Below are 17,053 nucleotides of genomic sequence, written 5' to 3'. Positions count from 1 at the left end.
GAATATGCGCTTAGGCTATAAGATTTATAGCAATGGGTTCTCCTATTCTTATGTGTGTGTGTATAAAATTACAATATATACTTATATTATAACATTATATATCCTCTCTTACAATGTGTCTGTATAATAATTGGTAAGCATAACTAGAGAGAGATTTTATGGCATATTGGCCATAGATATAACAGGTGTTATATCCCTACAATATTCCAATTGGTGATATTTAGGTTGGGATGCTTGCTCCACCAATTCAAGTATATAATTATGAATCTTGTAAAAGGTTTGAATGCATGTCTGGTGTGCCCATAAAAGCGATTAATATGAACTGATATACATTTCAAAATGGAGGTGCCTAATACAATAACTTGGAGAATACGTATTGCAATCTATTTATTTTAGCAATCGCCAAATACGGATTATCCAGATAAAGACATATTATAGGTGACTACTAGCTGCATAACTACATTATAAGCTTCCGTTTACAACATTGACGAGTCACTGGACGTAATCGGTGTTCGCATTACCTCCACCACAGGATGAATTTACCCCCTTCGAGTGACTAGAAGGGGCAAATCCCTCCTGTGGTTACCCTTATACAGTTAAACAAATTCGACACTACCCCATTAGCCCACGTACAAATGACAAGGAAGACTGGATCCTGTAGTACAATGATATGAGATGTTTTTTGCACTATATCTGGTATTTTATAAATTAATAAATCGATTTGTAAGGTAATAACATTTACATTATTATATGTTAGATTATATACAGAGGCTTGTCCATTGAAACACGTATATTCACAAAAATTCACACTACTTAATTTAATCTGCATTTATTTAACTATTCCCAATTGCTTGTTAATGTTTTTTTTGGCCCTCATTAACCCCCTCCATTACAATGGAAACCCCCTTTGTTTTGCAAGTCAGCTTGGGGAGGCGTGGTTAAAACGTGTGAGGCCGAATATCCTTATATTGTCTGCATCTCATTGGATGTTTTAGTTTGTGGGCGGGAAGAAACTGTACCCTCTGAGCGGGGTGGGGATTTTCCCAGTGACCTGCGATATATACAGTGGGAGCCACTGAGTTTAGTCAAACAGCAGATACATTGTGTCAGCGTCGTTCTGCGTTCGGTGAACAGAGTCTTAGCTGCGACATTCTATCAGGAAGTGACCTGTTGTTATTGTCAGTCTGCTGGGAGCAGCCATGTCGATCACAGTGAAGGCATATCTACTGGGAAAAGATGAAAGTCACAAGGAGATCCGTCGCTTTACCACAGAACTGCCAGTGGGCAATGCCAGCTCTGGCTGTGAGCGGCTCTCTAGGAAGGTGACAGACGTTTTTCAAGGGCTGAGAGGGGGGACCTTCCAGATGTTCTACAGAGGTGAGAAGGGGTGACATAGGCAGGCACAGTCTATAATGTTCTTTTCAATTTGTTTGTAATGTTTTGATAAGGTTGTTTTTATTACCTGATTATTTTTAAAAATGTGTTTTCTTCCAAATCTCTATTTCACAAATATTAACCTATGATTTTTACTTAGTATTTAGTATACTATGACCACTTAGCTATACCGACATACGCTATATATCAAGCATATTGGTCATGAAAGCCTAGCAATGTCTCCAGCAGGGCTATTTACAAAAAAGTGAATTTCGCTTTTAAGGCTTGGGTAGCCAAAACAAAAGCATAACTCACTTGGAGATTTTGTTTCCAGTTCGGCTATTTTGATCTTTAAATTTTGAATTCTCACATTAATGAATATCCCTGTAAATATAGAATTGTAGTGAGTTGTCTTTGCTGTAACAGATGTAATGCTTGTACATTATTAACATTAGGCATCCTGGAACATTAGAACAGCAGAAACGCACATACAGATTCCTTCCTCCATGACCACTTCTTAAAGCAGACGTGGTAATAGTTGTTGGATCTACCCTTAACCCCTTAAGGACCAAACTTCTGGAATAAAAGGGAATCATGACATGTCACACATGTCATGTGTCCTTAAGGGGTTAAAGTGTGAATTGCCCTGATACAAAATGAATTTACATTTTTATGCCTAAAAAACTGGACTGAAAACAAAAGGTACTTTTTTTTCCAGTTGAGCTATTTTGGCCTAAAATCGAATTTAACTTTGAATTGCTGATGGTTCATACTTTAGTGAATAACTTTTTCCTTTACTCCTACATTAACCTCTTAAGGACCAAACTTCTGGAATAAAAGGGAATCATGACTTGTCACACATGTCATGTGCCCTTAAGGGGTTAAAGGAGCACTATAACTTTACAAAAACTGTCCCCAGATAGATAAAGGTGTCCCTCCCCCTTCCCCCCCTTTTCAATAAAATTAATAAAAGTTTTACTTATCATTTTCCAGCGTTGATGAAATGTAGTCTCAAAACATTGGAATTTAGAGAAAATATCTCTTAGTATGTAGATACCCCTGGCAATATTCTAAATACCTCTCTTGTGTTGTTGCTGTAGTCAATCATATGTGAAGGATCAGTTCTAACAAAAGAGAAACAGCATAATCTCCCATATACTGTTGAACAGGAAAACTTGTGATTCTAGTTTTCAGAAAGTTAAAGGACCACTCTAGGCACCCAGACCACTTCAGCTTAATGAAGTGGTCTGGGTGCCAGGTCCCTCTAGGATTAACCCATTAACCCTCTAGGATTAACCCATTTTTTTTATAAACATAGCAGTTTCAGAGAAACTGCTATGTTTATAAATGGGTTAATCCAGCCCTCAAATCCTCTAGAGGCTGTCTCATTGACAGCCGCTAGAGGCGCTTGCGTGATTCTCACTGTGAAAATCACAGTGAGAGCATGCAAGCGTCCATAGGAAAGCATTATAAATGCTTTCCTATGAGACCGGCTGAATGCGCGCGCAGCTCTTGCCGCGCAGCTCTTGCCGCGCATGCGCATTCAGCCGAAAGGGAGGATCGGAGGAGGAGAGCTCCCCGCCCGGCGCTGGAGAAAGAGGTAAGTTTAACCCCTTCCTCACACCAGAGCCCGGCGGGAGGGGGACCCTGAGGGTGGGGGCACCCTCAGGGCACTATAGTGCCAGGAAAACAAGTATATTTTCCTGGCACTATAGTGGTCCTTTAAATACATAATTTGTATTTTGCAGCTCTTGGTAGATTATCTGGCACTTTAAAATATTCACAAATGGTGGCCATTATATACAGTAAAAATAGTGCAATCTGTTTATGGCTGTTTGCTATCTGGGTTTGGCAGAGATGAGGTCAGACTCCACCTTCAGTTTTATAGGACAAAAGTAAAATACTGCCTGAGGGACAGCCAGGTATGTTGTATGACAATATCCAATGTCAATGTTTAACTCTGTGAACTTGGATCACATACAGGTTTAGCTAGAAAACAAAGATAAACTTTAAAAATACCCTTCAAATGTAACCTTAAATGAAAATAAATATTTATGACAATTTATATGGGAACAACATGTGAACTATTTTAATGTACATGTTAGTATTGTTTATATAACCAGTGGAATAGATTTGTGGACAGCTCTCTGTATGCTGTATTTCAAAATTACAGGTTCAGTTCCCTGCAAAGTCTGGTCAGCTTTTTTTTATCCTTTGTTTATACAGCAAGTCCCATTAAAGTAACACTATAGGTACGGACACAACTTAAATTAGCACTACAAGCAACATAAACACTACAGCGTGCTGTAGTAGTTGTGGTGCCAGGAGTGCACTGGAGCTGCAAAAGTGTAATTTGTCAAACTATATTAGTATGGTTCTGTGGCCACAGTGACAGCATCTGATTCTTTAAGAGAATTTAGTTCGCTGTCCTGAATATAGCACAGCCATGCAAGATATAGATAATGTGTGTATTGTTTTTTTTTAATTTTTTTTATTTCATGCTGTCGAATACGTTCAGTCTGAAAGAAGTGGAAATTTCCACACGGGCCTCAGTAACGAGGACTTCTATTTTGAGCAAGGTCAGGATTACATGGTTGCTAATGTGTCCTATAATTGTGAGGAACAAGAAGAAATGCCAAGCTTTGGACTTGCATTATTGTGCAGTGGCCAAATCCTGCCCTGATTAGTCCAAACAGGAACATTTATGTTATGTGTTGTTTTTTTACTGACACAGTGTACATTGCAGTCCCTGGCATTTAATGGGTGTGTTTGTGTGTGTGTATATATATATATAATTTCTCAATTCTCACTTATTTGCATTCTACATATACGCCTTCCTGCTGGTTCCTAAGAACATTATCCTAAGACAGGCTATCAGGTTTCAAAAACATCTATCACTTTAACAATTTCCTATCATTATCTGTACATAATGGGGAATTGTATGGAACAGGAAACCAAATGACAAGATTTAAGTCAAAATAGTTGAGCTTGAGATATTTGCTAACTCTGATATTGCTACAGGTTGGCTATTCTGCTTCACTGTTGCCAAGTACAGCCATTTGGATAATGTGATAGATTCACTTTTTCCTTATAAGTCAAAATCTATGGTATATTGGCATGATGGTGAGCTGAGTATTCATTATACCATCATATATGCGGGGTATATCTTCATTTTTAAATAATTGTTTCTTACAACTGTTAGTTTGATTATATATATACATACACTCAGGGAGATCTCTTTAAAATATACAGGTATTTGAGCAGAATTAGATAAACATGTAGATTGACTGCATTAATTTAAGCAGAGATCAGCCATCCATGATAACTAATCCTCTGTTGTAATTTGATTTGATGTCCCCTTTGGTTCTGTGGCAGTATTCCACTGCACAAAGTGCTTTGCTTAGGAAACATATTCTTTTCTCAGTATGTGGGTTCCCCTTCCTTTAGCTTAAAGGGACACTATAGTCAGCAGAACAACTACAGCTTATTGTATTTGTTTTGGTAAGGTGTAATCATTCCCTTCAGTCTTTTTGCAGTAAACACTTTTTTTTAGAGAAATGCAGTGTTTACATTACAGCCTAGGATGACTCCACTGGTCACTCCTTAGATGGCTGCTAGAGGTGCAGCACTGCCATTCAGTGGCTCCACCCTCTGCATGGAGACACTGAACTTTCCTCATAGAGATGCATCGATTCATTGCATCTCTATGATTGGATGCTGATTGGCTAGGGTGGCATTTGGCTCAGCCCCCTGTGCCACCACCCTGGCAATCTCAGCCAATCCAATGCTTTCCTATGGGGAAGCATTGTGGTTGGCCCAGATCATCAATTCTGATTATGTCAGCCAAGGAGGCAGAGCCAGCATCAGAAGACTAGAATACAGGTTTTACTATATTTAGGGGAACAGGGGGGTTAGAGAGTGATTTTGCCACTATAGGGTCTGGAATACATGTTCCTGACCCTATAGTGCTCCTTTAAATTAAGTGTTATCTTTAAGTCCACAACACACTCATCTTACCGCAGCTGATGCTTCTCCCCTGGCTAAGATTATTGTTATAAACGATCTCCGCTAATCCAATGCTGGGGAGGGGTTAGTGTGCATGAGAGGCGATCACCATGCTGTACCAATAAACATCTCCTCATTGAGATGCATTAACTCAGTGCATCTCTTTGTGCAGCATTTTGTGTCTTCATGCAGAATGTTCAGATGCCAAAGTTTTATTCTACAATGATTGCAGGACTGCTTTAGGAAGACCCTCTTTCTGAGTGACAGACTCCAGAGGTGGCTTTGGAATCCATTGTAAGCACAACCTTTTTAACAGAAAAGGCAGAATTTGCATTGCTGCAGGGACACAGTTTGTATCAGAACTACTACATTACCCTGTGTGGAATACAATCAAGCTCACTACCTCACACAGAGCCTCCACATTTTTAATGTCATACAAGATAATTGTTTATATGTAGAAAAGTGCAGTATCTAGAACCAAAACACTTCTAAATTGTAACCATACTGTGTCATATTCTGAAATGTGTGTAGGGTGGGGAGTTGCTCCCAAAAAAGTGACCTAAAATGATCTATAATGTTTTTTTTTTTTTTTTATATTTCTTTTTCTTAGATGAAGAGGGAGATTTGGTTGCTTTCTCTACTGACGAGGAGTTAAATATGGCTTTTGCTGCTTTGAATGAAGAGGTCTTCCGTCTCTATATTAAAGGTATACATAATTAAGAAGCTTGGCCTGGCTGATAAACTTTAACTCAATTTCTAATATCTTTTTGGGGCGAGGCTCATTTTACATACTTGGTTTTTTTTGTGTGTTTTTTTTCATGTACCTAAAATAGTTTATTGATAATAGGCAGAGTTGATAGATATACTAAGCAATGGCAAACCCGGTTTTACTCTGTAAACGTTCATCTTACAGTAAGTTTACCATGTTAGAGAAGTTTATATAAAATATATATGTTATATGGCAGTAGTAGTCAGGACTTCAACATATGTGTTTTTTCCACATCTATACCTTTTTAATGCAGTTATATCAATCAGTGCTATATTTATGAAACATTTATTGTCTTTTTCTCCAGAGAGAAGAGATTGCAAGCGCGATCATCGTTCACACTGTGGGCAGGAAAACACTCCGAATCTCATTCACCCAAATGTTACATGTGATGGCTGCAATGGTCCTGTGGTTGGGAACAGATACAAGTGCCTGATTTGCCCAGATTATGACCTGTGCAGCACCTGTGAAGGAAAAGGAGTTCATAAAGAGCATAACATGATAATGTTTGCCACACCCTTGGTAAGGACAACCTAGTTCATTGTTAAATGCTTGCATACATGTCCTGAATTGTCTCTTACATAATTATATTATTGTTGACTGAGGAAGTCAAGGATTGAACTTATTATAGAGTTGGTTACGATGAAAGTGTGTGTGTGTGTGTATATATATATATATATATATAATTTATGTACAAGATATATATAAAATTATATGTATTTTTTTTTTCCACCTATAGCAGAATTTTCCTCGTGGTCGCTGGTTCCACAAAAAACACCATGGAGTCCCATATCCATGGATGGCTGGCTGGGGATTCCCTGCAAGAGGCTTTACATGTCCCAACTTTCAGCAGGAGCAGGAGAGTGCTCCTCCTTCCCAAAGTCCACCTGCTTCGGAAAATGTTCAAGGTGAGACCATGCTTTTGGGCAGCTTCAGTTAGTAAATCCAAGTGAATGCAATCTCAAAAATCAGGAAATGGACTATGAAGATCATGAAAGCAAAAATAGCATACTCATATTTGCGGGTACAATCATAGTGTAGAGGCTGAATACATTACATTTAGACTTTGCTAAGAGGAAAATATTTTATCCATGTCTCTAAATATGTAGTGGGTGGAAGAGATCAATGTAAACATAATGTAGTGAAACAAAAAATAAAATAAACATTATAATGTGGACACCAAGATTGATGGCGTTAGGGTATCATCTAATATTGTCTTGTTTGACGATAAAGCTTAATCACCACACCACATTTCCAAAATAAGAATGCAAATTTCTGTTACTCTCCTATTGTTTGATGTCCCTAGATCTACCCCCTCCTTGCACTTGACTATCACTTCCTACCCTACAAGTAGGCAAACTTATTATATAGATCTACTGTTTCACCATTCCCCTATACACATTAATCTAATCTGTAAAATAAAACTTAATAGTCACTGAATTGTAAATCTGTTTTTATTACACATATTTTTATTATTATTGTTAATTTATAATAGTTTTGCATCTGTTGTTCTAGTAGTTTTGCCATTTTCTTACACTGTTGTAATTGGGCCTATATATGCTCAATAAAGACACATAAGAACCGCTGCAGAATGTTCGTAAAAGTTATAGGAAATGTATCCTGTGCCACATTTTCCTGCATTTTACATTACTATATATTTATACCATTTATCTTCTCTAAAAAGCTGGTCCTTCTAGTGCCTCGCAGCCATCCCAAGATCCTAATGTCACCTTCTTGAAGAATGTTGGAGAGAGTGTTGCAGCCATGTTGAGTCCTTTGGGTAAGCATGTGTATTTAATGGGTTAGTGAGCCCAGTGGCGTACTTGTTGAGGGGCGGGGATAGTCTACCCCAGGTAACAGTAGGGAAGGGGGTTGCACTCATACACCAGGGGGTTTAGCACAACCTAGCAGGAATGTGCAGATTAATATATTTTCCACTGCTCTGTCATATCATTGGAGTGCTGAGCCTGCTGTCAGTGCTGTGTGGAAGTAGAAAGAAGCATATTCATCTCCAGCTGCTACATAGCCACGTAGAAGCAAGGACAGCCAAATTCTGGATGATAGGGACATATAAAGTGTGGATGATGTGATACATAAAATGGAGGGGACTGCAGAGACACATAAGGAATATGGGAATCATGGCTGAGGTACATGGGGTGTTAAAGAAACATGAGGCTATTGGGGGGAGGGGGTGGCATGGCAGAGGTACTTGTGAGACCTGGATGGATAGCAGAGACACTCATAGAAAAGGCAGAGATGAGGGGGGACATAGAATGGTATTACATAGATAAAGAGGGTTTAGCAGAGACATATGAAGGACATGTAGTAGATTGCAGACACACAGGAGTGACATGGTGAAGATTGCAGAGACCCATGAGGAATTTGTCAGAAACACATCTGGGGCTTGAGGGGTATAGCAGAGGCAAAGAGTGGATATCAAAGATGGCAGAGAAACATGAAGGACATTAGGGGATTGCAGAGGGACACGGAGGGACTTGTGGTGAGACACATGAATGGTAATGACGTGCATTACAGTGCATAGTCAAGTATTCAATACCAGAAAGCTAGGGAAGCAAAAGTACATTTGACAATATGTCTTTTAAAACCACAACACTGAAGTGCATACTTTAAAACACGTCATAACTGGATTTTGTGGTTCATTAGGTATTGATGTGGACATTGATGTGGAACATGGTGGAAAACGAAGCAAAGTCTCAACTCCACAGCCGGGTTCGGAAAAAGATAAAGACTCGCAGCCCAACAGCACATGCTCTTCTCAGGACCCCCAGGCCAAAGACAACAGTCATGACTCTGAACTCATGGAGACTGACAGCATTGCTAAGCGCATGAAAGACATAGCTTTAAATCCTCCCTTCGAAAATAACCACGTAAGTGTTTCCTCATGTTTCATTACAGTACAGAAACTACCTATTGTACTACTTCATTTTTGTTTTGTCTACACTACAATTATGTATAAACTTCAATGTATACAATAGCAATACTATACTGTAGAGGAAATACAGATTCCAAACCTCACGGTTTAGGTGTAGTCCAAGACTGCACAGTTCTCTTTTAGTGGAAAATTAGTAATAGCTGGAAAGTTGGCCCATGAATGCTTGATTCGCATTATTAAATTAATTTAAAAAAAATTAAGGAAATTATATAATTATATACACTGATCAGCCACATGATTAAAATCACTGACAGGGGATGTGGATAACATTGATTATATCATTACAGTAGCACCCATTAACAGTCTGTTCTTGAATTTCATGTGTTGGAAGCAGGAAAAATGCAGATTTTGAACGTTTGTCCACTGACAGAAATTATCAGTCTATAATTTTAATTGTAGGTGTATTTTTAGCAGTGAGAGACAGAATAAAAAAACATAAAATCCAGAAAAATGCATGTCAAAAAGTTATAAATTGATTTGCTTGTAAATGAGGGAAATAAGTATTTGATCCTCTCTCAATCAGCAGGATTTCTGGCTCCCAGGTGTCTTTTTTATACAATTAACGAGCGGAGATTAGGAGCACTCTCTTAACCCCTTAAGGACACATGACATGTGTGACATGTCATGATTCCCTTTTTATTCCAGAAGTTTGGTCCTAAAGGGGTTAAAGAGAGTGCTCCTAATTTCAGCTCGTTTCCTGTATAAAAGACACCTGTCCACAGAAGCAATCAATCAGACTCCAAACTCTCCACCATGGCCAAAACCAAAGAACTATCCAAGGATGTCAAGGAAAAGATTGTAGACCTACACAAGGCTGGAATGGACTACAAGACCATCGCCAAGCAGCTTGGTGAGAAGGTGACAACAGTTGGTAACACACTATGCCGTGAAGGACTGAGATCCTGCAGTGCCCACAAGGTCCCCCTGCTCAAGAAAGCACATGTACAGGCCCATCTGAAGTTTGCCAGTGAACATCTTAATTAGTCAGAGGAGCGCTGGGTGAAAGTGTTGTTGTCAGATGAGACCAAAATCATCATATTTGGAGGAGGAGGAATGCTGCTTATGACCCCAAGAACACCATCCCCACCGTCAAACATGGAGGTGGAAACATTATGCTTTGGGATGTTTTTCTGCTAAGGGGACAGGACAACTGCACTGCATCAAAGGGACAATGGACGGGGCCATGTATCGTCAATCTTGGGTGAGAACCTCCTTCCCTCAGCCATGGCATTGAAAATGGGTCCAGCATGACAATGACCCAAAACACACAGTCAAGGTAACAAAGGAGTAGCTCAAGAATAAGCCCATTAAGGTCCTGGAGTGGTCTAGCCAGTCTCCAGACCTTAATCCCATAGAAAATCTGTGCACGGAGCTGAAGGTTCAAGTTTTCAAACATCGGCCTTGAAACCTCAATGACTTGAAGAGGATCTGCAAAGAGTAGTGGGACAAAATCCCTCCTGAGATGTGTGCAAACTTGGTGGCCAACTACAAAAAATGTCTGTAATTGCCAACAAGGTTTTTACCACCAATACTAAGTCGAAGGGGTCAAATACTTATTTCACTCATTGACATGCAAATCAATTTGTAACTTTTTTGACATGCCTTTTTTCTGGATTTTCTTTTTGTTTTTCTGTCTGTCACTGTTAAAAACACCTACCATTAAAATTATAGACTGATCATTTCTTTGTCAGTGGAAAAACATTCAAAATCAGCAGGGGATCACATGCTTTTTCCCTCACTGTATGAGTGACTTTTATCAAGGACCAAATAGTGATGGCTAGATGACTGGGGTAAAGCATCTCTAAAACGGCAAGTTTTATACGGTGTTCCCAGTATGTAGTGATTAGTACTTACCAAAAGTGGTGCAAGGAAGGACAACCAGTGAACCGTCATCGGGTTTATACGAGCCCAAGGTTCATTGATGCACATGAGAAGCGAAGGCTAGCCCATGCAGAACAGTTACTCTAGCTCAAATTGCTGAAAAACTTAATGTGGGCCGTAATAGAAAGGTATCAAAAAACACAGTGCATTGCAGTTTGTTGCGTAGTTGCAGACCAGCCAGAGTGCCTATGATGTCCCCTGTAAACTCAGAATGCGTCAGAGCTGTTTTGGCAGTGCGAGAGAGACCTACACGATATTAGGCAGATGGTTTTAATAATTTGTATGAAGGAATTAAAGTTCACCAAGTGGTGAAGTCCCTCCTTGGCCTTCTAATTTCACGTTTATATTTGCGATTAAAATAACTCTGTCATGACAGATTACAGTTAACAGAGTTTTCAAATTTTGTTAAACAAAATTAAATAGCACATGCTCTCTTTAGAAAAACAGTCCAGAGTAGACAACTGAAAATGACTGTGGAAATTGACTACATATCTAACTTCGTAAGGTGGCACAGATGTCATTTATGAGCATTCATGCATAAAAAAAATTGATGGTTACTTGCCCCATTGTTTTTAATTCTTCTACGTTACACTGACTCAAGCTGCAGACTTGAAAGCATTCTAAGAAATTACCCTCAGTATTTAGCATCCTTTTATAATAGGTTTAGGGCATGCCTCTAAAAATTCTCTTTTCACTGTGTTTTTTTTGGTGTATTTGTATTTTCAGTTTTTCAATAAATAGCACATTTTGAGATGCATTTGATTTTGTTCCTTTCTCACATGTAGGAACATGGCGAGGGCAGCGGCAGTAGCAGTGCTTCAGGGGTTGATGATGATTGGACCCATGTTTCTCCCAAAGAAGTAGACCCATCTACTGGCGAACCTCAGTCTCTTCTTGACGCAGATATACCTTCCTGCCTAGATCCATTTCAGCCCACATCCCAATCCATAAATGTACCTACAGGGCTGAGAGAAGCTGCTATCTATCCACATTTACCAGCAGGTAAAAAATACTCCACAATGAACAGACCTGCTTTATCGTCAAATGATCAGACTATATTTATTTATATTTATTTATAATCATTAAATATATGCTAAATATTTCATATTGTATGTGTGTATACACACACACATATTTTCACTTGATTTTTTTTTTATTAAGTAAATGATGACAGTGTAATGTGTTGTTGTTCATTTGAGCTTGTATTTACCTAATTTTAAGACCTACTAAGGAACAGATGATTGTTATTATGTCTTGATATGTAAAACCACAGACTTCAAAATACAGGGCTGTGGTTCTTTACCTTCCTTTTAGGTATAGTATGATAGGTAGGTAGAACTGGCCATTGCTCCTCAGAATTTAAGAGTTTGTATGATTAGTTATTTTCCCTGGCTTTGAAAGTTTGTCTAATACTTAGGAACTGTTAAGGTAGGTAGGTGGCAGAAAGTTTGAGGGCTACAGCTCAAAAGTAAATTGTATGGCCACTTTCACATATATTTACATAACCTTTCCCTATTCCACACCCTATGTGACAAGCTAAACACTAACAGGTTCTATAAATCACGTTCTTACACCAAATATTTGAATGGGTTCAGAACATTAAGTAAACCTATATTTATATACTCCACACTTTCTGTATTAATCTGCACCAACTACATTTAAACCCTACACCCATAGCAATACCCACACATTCTGCTCTTTAATTTAAGACACCCCACTGCCCAAATGGAAAAAAATACAAATAGCTGTGTAGTAGATAAACCCCAAATGAATACATACATTATTCATTGGGGGTATATTTTAAGAGCTCATATGGACTGCAGCCTTTGCAATCCATCCCCTTTTTCCCTGGAAGAGACTAAAAGTCTCTTTAGATGGCTATCAGAAACAACTCATTAAAGGATCACTATAGGCACCCAGACCACTTCAGCTCAATGAAGTGGTCTGGGTGTCAGATGCCTCTAGTTTTAACCAAGCAGCTGAAAACATAGCAGTTTCATAGAAACTGCTATGTAACTGAGGGTTAATCCAGCCTCTAGTGGCTGTCTCACTGACAGCCGCTAGAGGCGCTTTCGCGATTCTCACTGTGAAAATCACAGTGAGAACACGCTGGACGACCATAGGAAAGCATTGAGTAATGCTTTCCTATGGGTGGTTTGAATGCACGCGCGGCTCTTGCCGCGCATGCGCATTCAGATTGGACGTCGGCAGGGGGTGGAGAGTTCCCCAGCACAGAGGGAGCCTGGCGATGGTGAAAGGTAAGTGGCAGGGGGGCCCTGAGAGTGGGGGGTCCTAATGACCCTATAGTGCCAGGAAAACAAGTTTGTTTTCCTGGCACTAAAGTGCTCCTTTAAGTAGCACACACACCGTCACACATGTGTGCACACACACTGTCACACATGTGTGCAACATTAGTCTAATCTGGAGGTATGAGAAGGAGCCAATGAGGTTTGGCAGGGGGAGGTAGGGCAGACTGGGTTTTATTAATTAATATTGAGAAATATATAATTTCACATAGGATATATTATTTCTCAAATAATTGTGCACCTTTATAAAGTGCCTCTGTAATGGGGTACTTCAGCAAGTGCTGGGTGTGGAATTTGTCATTATATTTTTTTCTCTTTTACATGGAGCTTGAGGCTAACCATTAAAAGGTTGCAAAATTAGACATTTTAAGACCCTCAAACGGAGCTCTAGCCTGGACTTCCAGCAATATTTGCTATTCGTCTATTGGACTGGGGAATTGGGGAAAACTCAATAGGACTCAGTAGGATTGTACATTTCGATTTTCAGATTGACTGTAGCTGGGCTAAATATGTTTTGTGGAGGAGGAAAGTTTTTTATATTATAGACTTTGGAAACATAATTGGGTTAAAACTAGCTACACCTCATCATTTTCTATCAAGTTTTGCCACTAAAAATATGACTTCATAGGATTTACCTGGAGTGCTAAATGATAAAACCAGATCCGTTGCATCTTCATTTAGCATAACTAATGGCCAGATATCTGACTTTTTTAATATACATTTATACAGCTTGAATCAGTTCTCTTTAGACAATGAATAAATGAAGACATTTTGAACTGATAGTATTAAACCTGTCTCATTGTCTGTTTTATTTTCAGAGGCAGATCCTCGTCTTATAGAAACACTGTCACAGATGCTGTCAATGGGCTTCACAGACGAGGGTGGATGGCTTACAAGACTCCTGGAGGCAAAGCAGTATGACATAGACGCTGCCCTGGAGACCATGCAGTCTGTGCGAAATATCGCTCGTCCCTAACATCAGCATGAAATACAGTATAAACTTGCACTCTTAAGATTTATCTTACCACAAAACTTATACCCTGCTTATTATAGCAACAATAAAATGTCATCATCTTCACTGGTTTTAATTACTCTTTTTCATAATTCTCTTTTTAAAAGCTTGAGTTCTACTTGGAAGTTGGTCAAGGGCAATTTCCTTTTATATTTTTTCAGACGATTCACAGTATAGGTGAAACTATCTCAAAAACATATTATTATTTTGCTTAGACCAAACATGGCTTTCATTCCCTGGAGAAAGAATAGAACATAATGCAGTAAACTTAAATTTAACTGTTGGGGGGTATTCATTAAAGTGAGATTTGTTGGGAATTCAAAGTGAATTTAAAATTTTAGACCAAAATCGTCAAGCTGGAAGCATAGCTAACTTGAATATTTTTTCCAATTCAGCTATTTGGTATTAATTGGGGATTTCTATCAATTCTCACTTTAGTGAATATCTGAGAAAACAAATTGGTACTATGTCTTCTAATTTGGTTTATATGTAAGATTATGTAACATACAATTAATTTTCCCCTGCATAGGCATAATCATACCATTAAACTTCCTTTATTATCAATAAAAGAGATAAAAAAAACCAAACAAAAGTACATAGTTTGTCAGTCATGCCTATCATTCTCATAATCAGTGAATCAATTGGCATTGTTCTGTAATCACCCCTTATCTATCAAGTAAACTATTCAGTAATCAAAAGGATAATTGCATCTGACATAAATGTTATCACCTAATAAGTTAGTGCCTTCTAGAATCACTGGTCTACATGTGAGTGATAATAGACAAGTAAAAATCATACTTTTCATAATTATAAGTGGTGGTGGCCTTGTATTTCACTGTATGACCTGGTAAATCTGTAGTATGTGTTCAGTTAGTGCATTTTTTTTAGACCCATACAGATAGATACTGTATACTTATTAAGACACGGAACCTAAGTGGATCAGATGTATTATCCCAGACCCTTGCCATATTCCAGGTATAGACCGAGTTTGTATGTTAACATTTTTTAACTGATGACTATATGAGGAATTGAGTTCTTTACTATGTAATAACTGATACCTTTTAAAACTTATGCAATTAAAACCTGCTTGTGAAGTATCCTAAAAAGTCTTCTGTTTTTGATTTTTATTTAAACAGCAATGATTTACTATTTAGAGATTAGTTAAATTGTAGATCACAATATTGTAGTAGTTGTACTTAAATATTTCCAATGGGGCTGTTACAGTGCCAGAAATGTATTGTTCAAATCAGCAGATTATTGCTTAGGGGGCTATGGAACACATGGGGATAATTAAGAGAGGCTAAAAAGGAATTAAATGTGTTTTAAAAATATGGGAATGTATTTGCTTTAAAATGGAATACAGATTATTCCAAGGGTAATAGATCAAACTCTTTGGAGATCTGTTTAAGAGACCTCATTGGTAAAATAAAGTATACACTTTTAATTGAAGGAGCAGTAACATTTCTAAAGTTAATAATTCACTGCTGACTTAATGCTCGCAAATTTGATCAGTAACTTCAAGAATGGGATAGATTTACAAGGCTAGATGTCAGTTAAATTAACTACTTTAAGGATAAGTATTTTCTGATCCACCAGTGAGCCAAGGGTGTAATATATTTTTTTTTTCTAAAGAGAATACATTTAAATAAGTGAACAAAAATGGCTGTGTTTTATGAAATTTGATTAGAGAAATCTATGCATCAGTGGTTCACGCAGATTATAAAACCATAAGTGATAAATTATTCTATACTCAAAATGAACATTTGACAAGTGGGCTTATTTTGGAATTTTCAATACCCCAGAGGGATACTTTGTCCATAACAAAAGAAGAAAATAACTAAGACTCAGGGACGCTCAGGTTCTATTCTAAAAGTAGCCTGGTGTAGTGATTACATTTATATGTCTGATATATACATACATGAACTTTATACATATTAAAACTTAGATAAATCAAACCTATAAGTAAATCAGATAAGATATGGTTCCAACGAATACATATGAATGAATCTCTAAAAAGCTTTTATTATATACATTTATAGAGCATAAAGCAATTACAATATTTTAGAGACCTAAAAATTTTGGAAAATATTAAGAAGAATCTAAGTATATTTGAAATGATAAAAGATTTAAAAAAACACATTTAACTGTAAAAGAGCACTCATTCCAAAGTCCATATTTAACCCATTATGGGACAGAGTGTATAGATTTCACATTTACTAAGAGTGGAGTCAATATTACCTCCCCTCCAGTGTTTAGTAATCATTTGGATCCCATGAAATTTTATTCCTGTAGGAAATTTATTATGATGTTCCAAAAAGTGCAGAGAAACGTTATGATTTATAAAAACCCTTTTAATGTTGTATATGTACTTGCGTATTCTGGTCGACAGATATCTAGATGTCTTCCCCACATATTGAAGGCCACATAGACACACAAGCACATACACAACACTTTCAGATGTACATGTAATAAATTATTTAATTGTAAATTCTTTCAAATTAACATTCGAGCAAAAGGATTGGATTTTCTTTCCTCTGCATCCCATACAGTTCCCACAACAATAAAAATCCTTATTGGAATTTTTATATGTACTAATAAAATCTTTATTTGTCTATTCTATAAAACTTATTTTTTTCATTCTCTTTTTATTATTGAGGCAATAATATATAACAGTACAAGCATAAGGAGTGATAACAGTTTGTCACATGAGAGGCTGAGCATGGCATATAGAAGCATTCAATTACAGTGATAAACTC

General features: G+C 37.7%; 1 protein-coding gene across 2 annotated transcripts; it reads left to right on the top strand.

The window, feature by feature from the left end:
* Positions 1 to 1,059: 1,059 nt before the first annotated feature.
* Positions 1,060 to 15,394, top strand: SQSTM1 (sequestosome 1). 2 transcript variants are annotated; one of them, XM_063447908.1, is made up of 8 exons: positions 1,060 to 1,377; positions 5,990 to 6,085; positions 6,453 to 6,667; positions 6,888 to 7,053; positions 7,830 to 7,925; positions 8,810 to 9,033; positions 11,765 to 11,981; positions 14,104 to 15,394. In XM_063447908.1, exons 1-8 carry the CDS (start codon positions 1,200 to 1,202, stop codon positions 14,259 to 14,261), a joined length of 1,350 nt encoding a protein of 449 aa, XP_063303978.1. In that variant the 5' UTR covers positions 1,060 to 1,199; the 3' UTR covers positions 14,262 to 15,394. The 2 variants fall into 2 exon arrangements, with proteins under 2 accessions (XP_063303978.1, XP_063303977.1); XM_063447907.1 differs by having other exon boundaries at positions 6,885 to 7,053.
* Positions 15,395 to 17,053: the final 1,659 nt, after the last annotated feature.

The sequence above is a fragment of the Pelobates fuscus genome, chromosome 3 (assembly GCF_036172605.1).
Source record: "Pelobates fuscus isolate aPelFus1 chromosome 3, aPelFus1.pri, whole genome shotgun sequence".
Lineage (NCBI taxonomy): Eukaryota > Metazoa > Chordata > Amphibia > Anura > Pelobatidae > Pelobates > Pelobates fuscus.
This window is presented reverse-complemented; position numbering and strand designations above follow the sequence as displayed.

What these genes read in the sequence shown, in the direction of transcription:
- SQSTM1 (XM_063447907.1), top strand. Translation starts at nt 1,200, where the DNA reads ATGTCGATCACAGTGAAGGCATATCTACTGGGAAAAGATGAAAGTCAC. An exon ending in CTTCCAGATGTTCTACAGAG is followed by an intron (nt 1,378 to 5,989) that starts GTGAGAAGGGGT and finishes TCTTTTTCTTAG; the next exon opens with ATGAAGAGGGAGATTTGGTT. An exon ending in CTCCCTTCGAAAATAACCAC is followed by an intron (nt 9,034 to 11,764) that starts GTAAGTGTTTCC and finishes TCTCACATGTAG; the next exon opens with GAACATGGCGAGGGCAGCGG.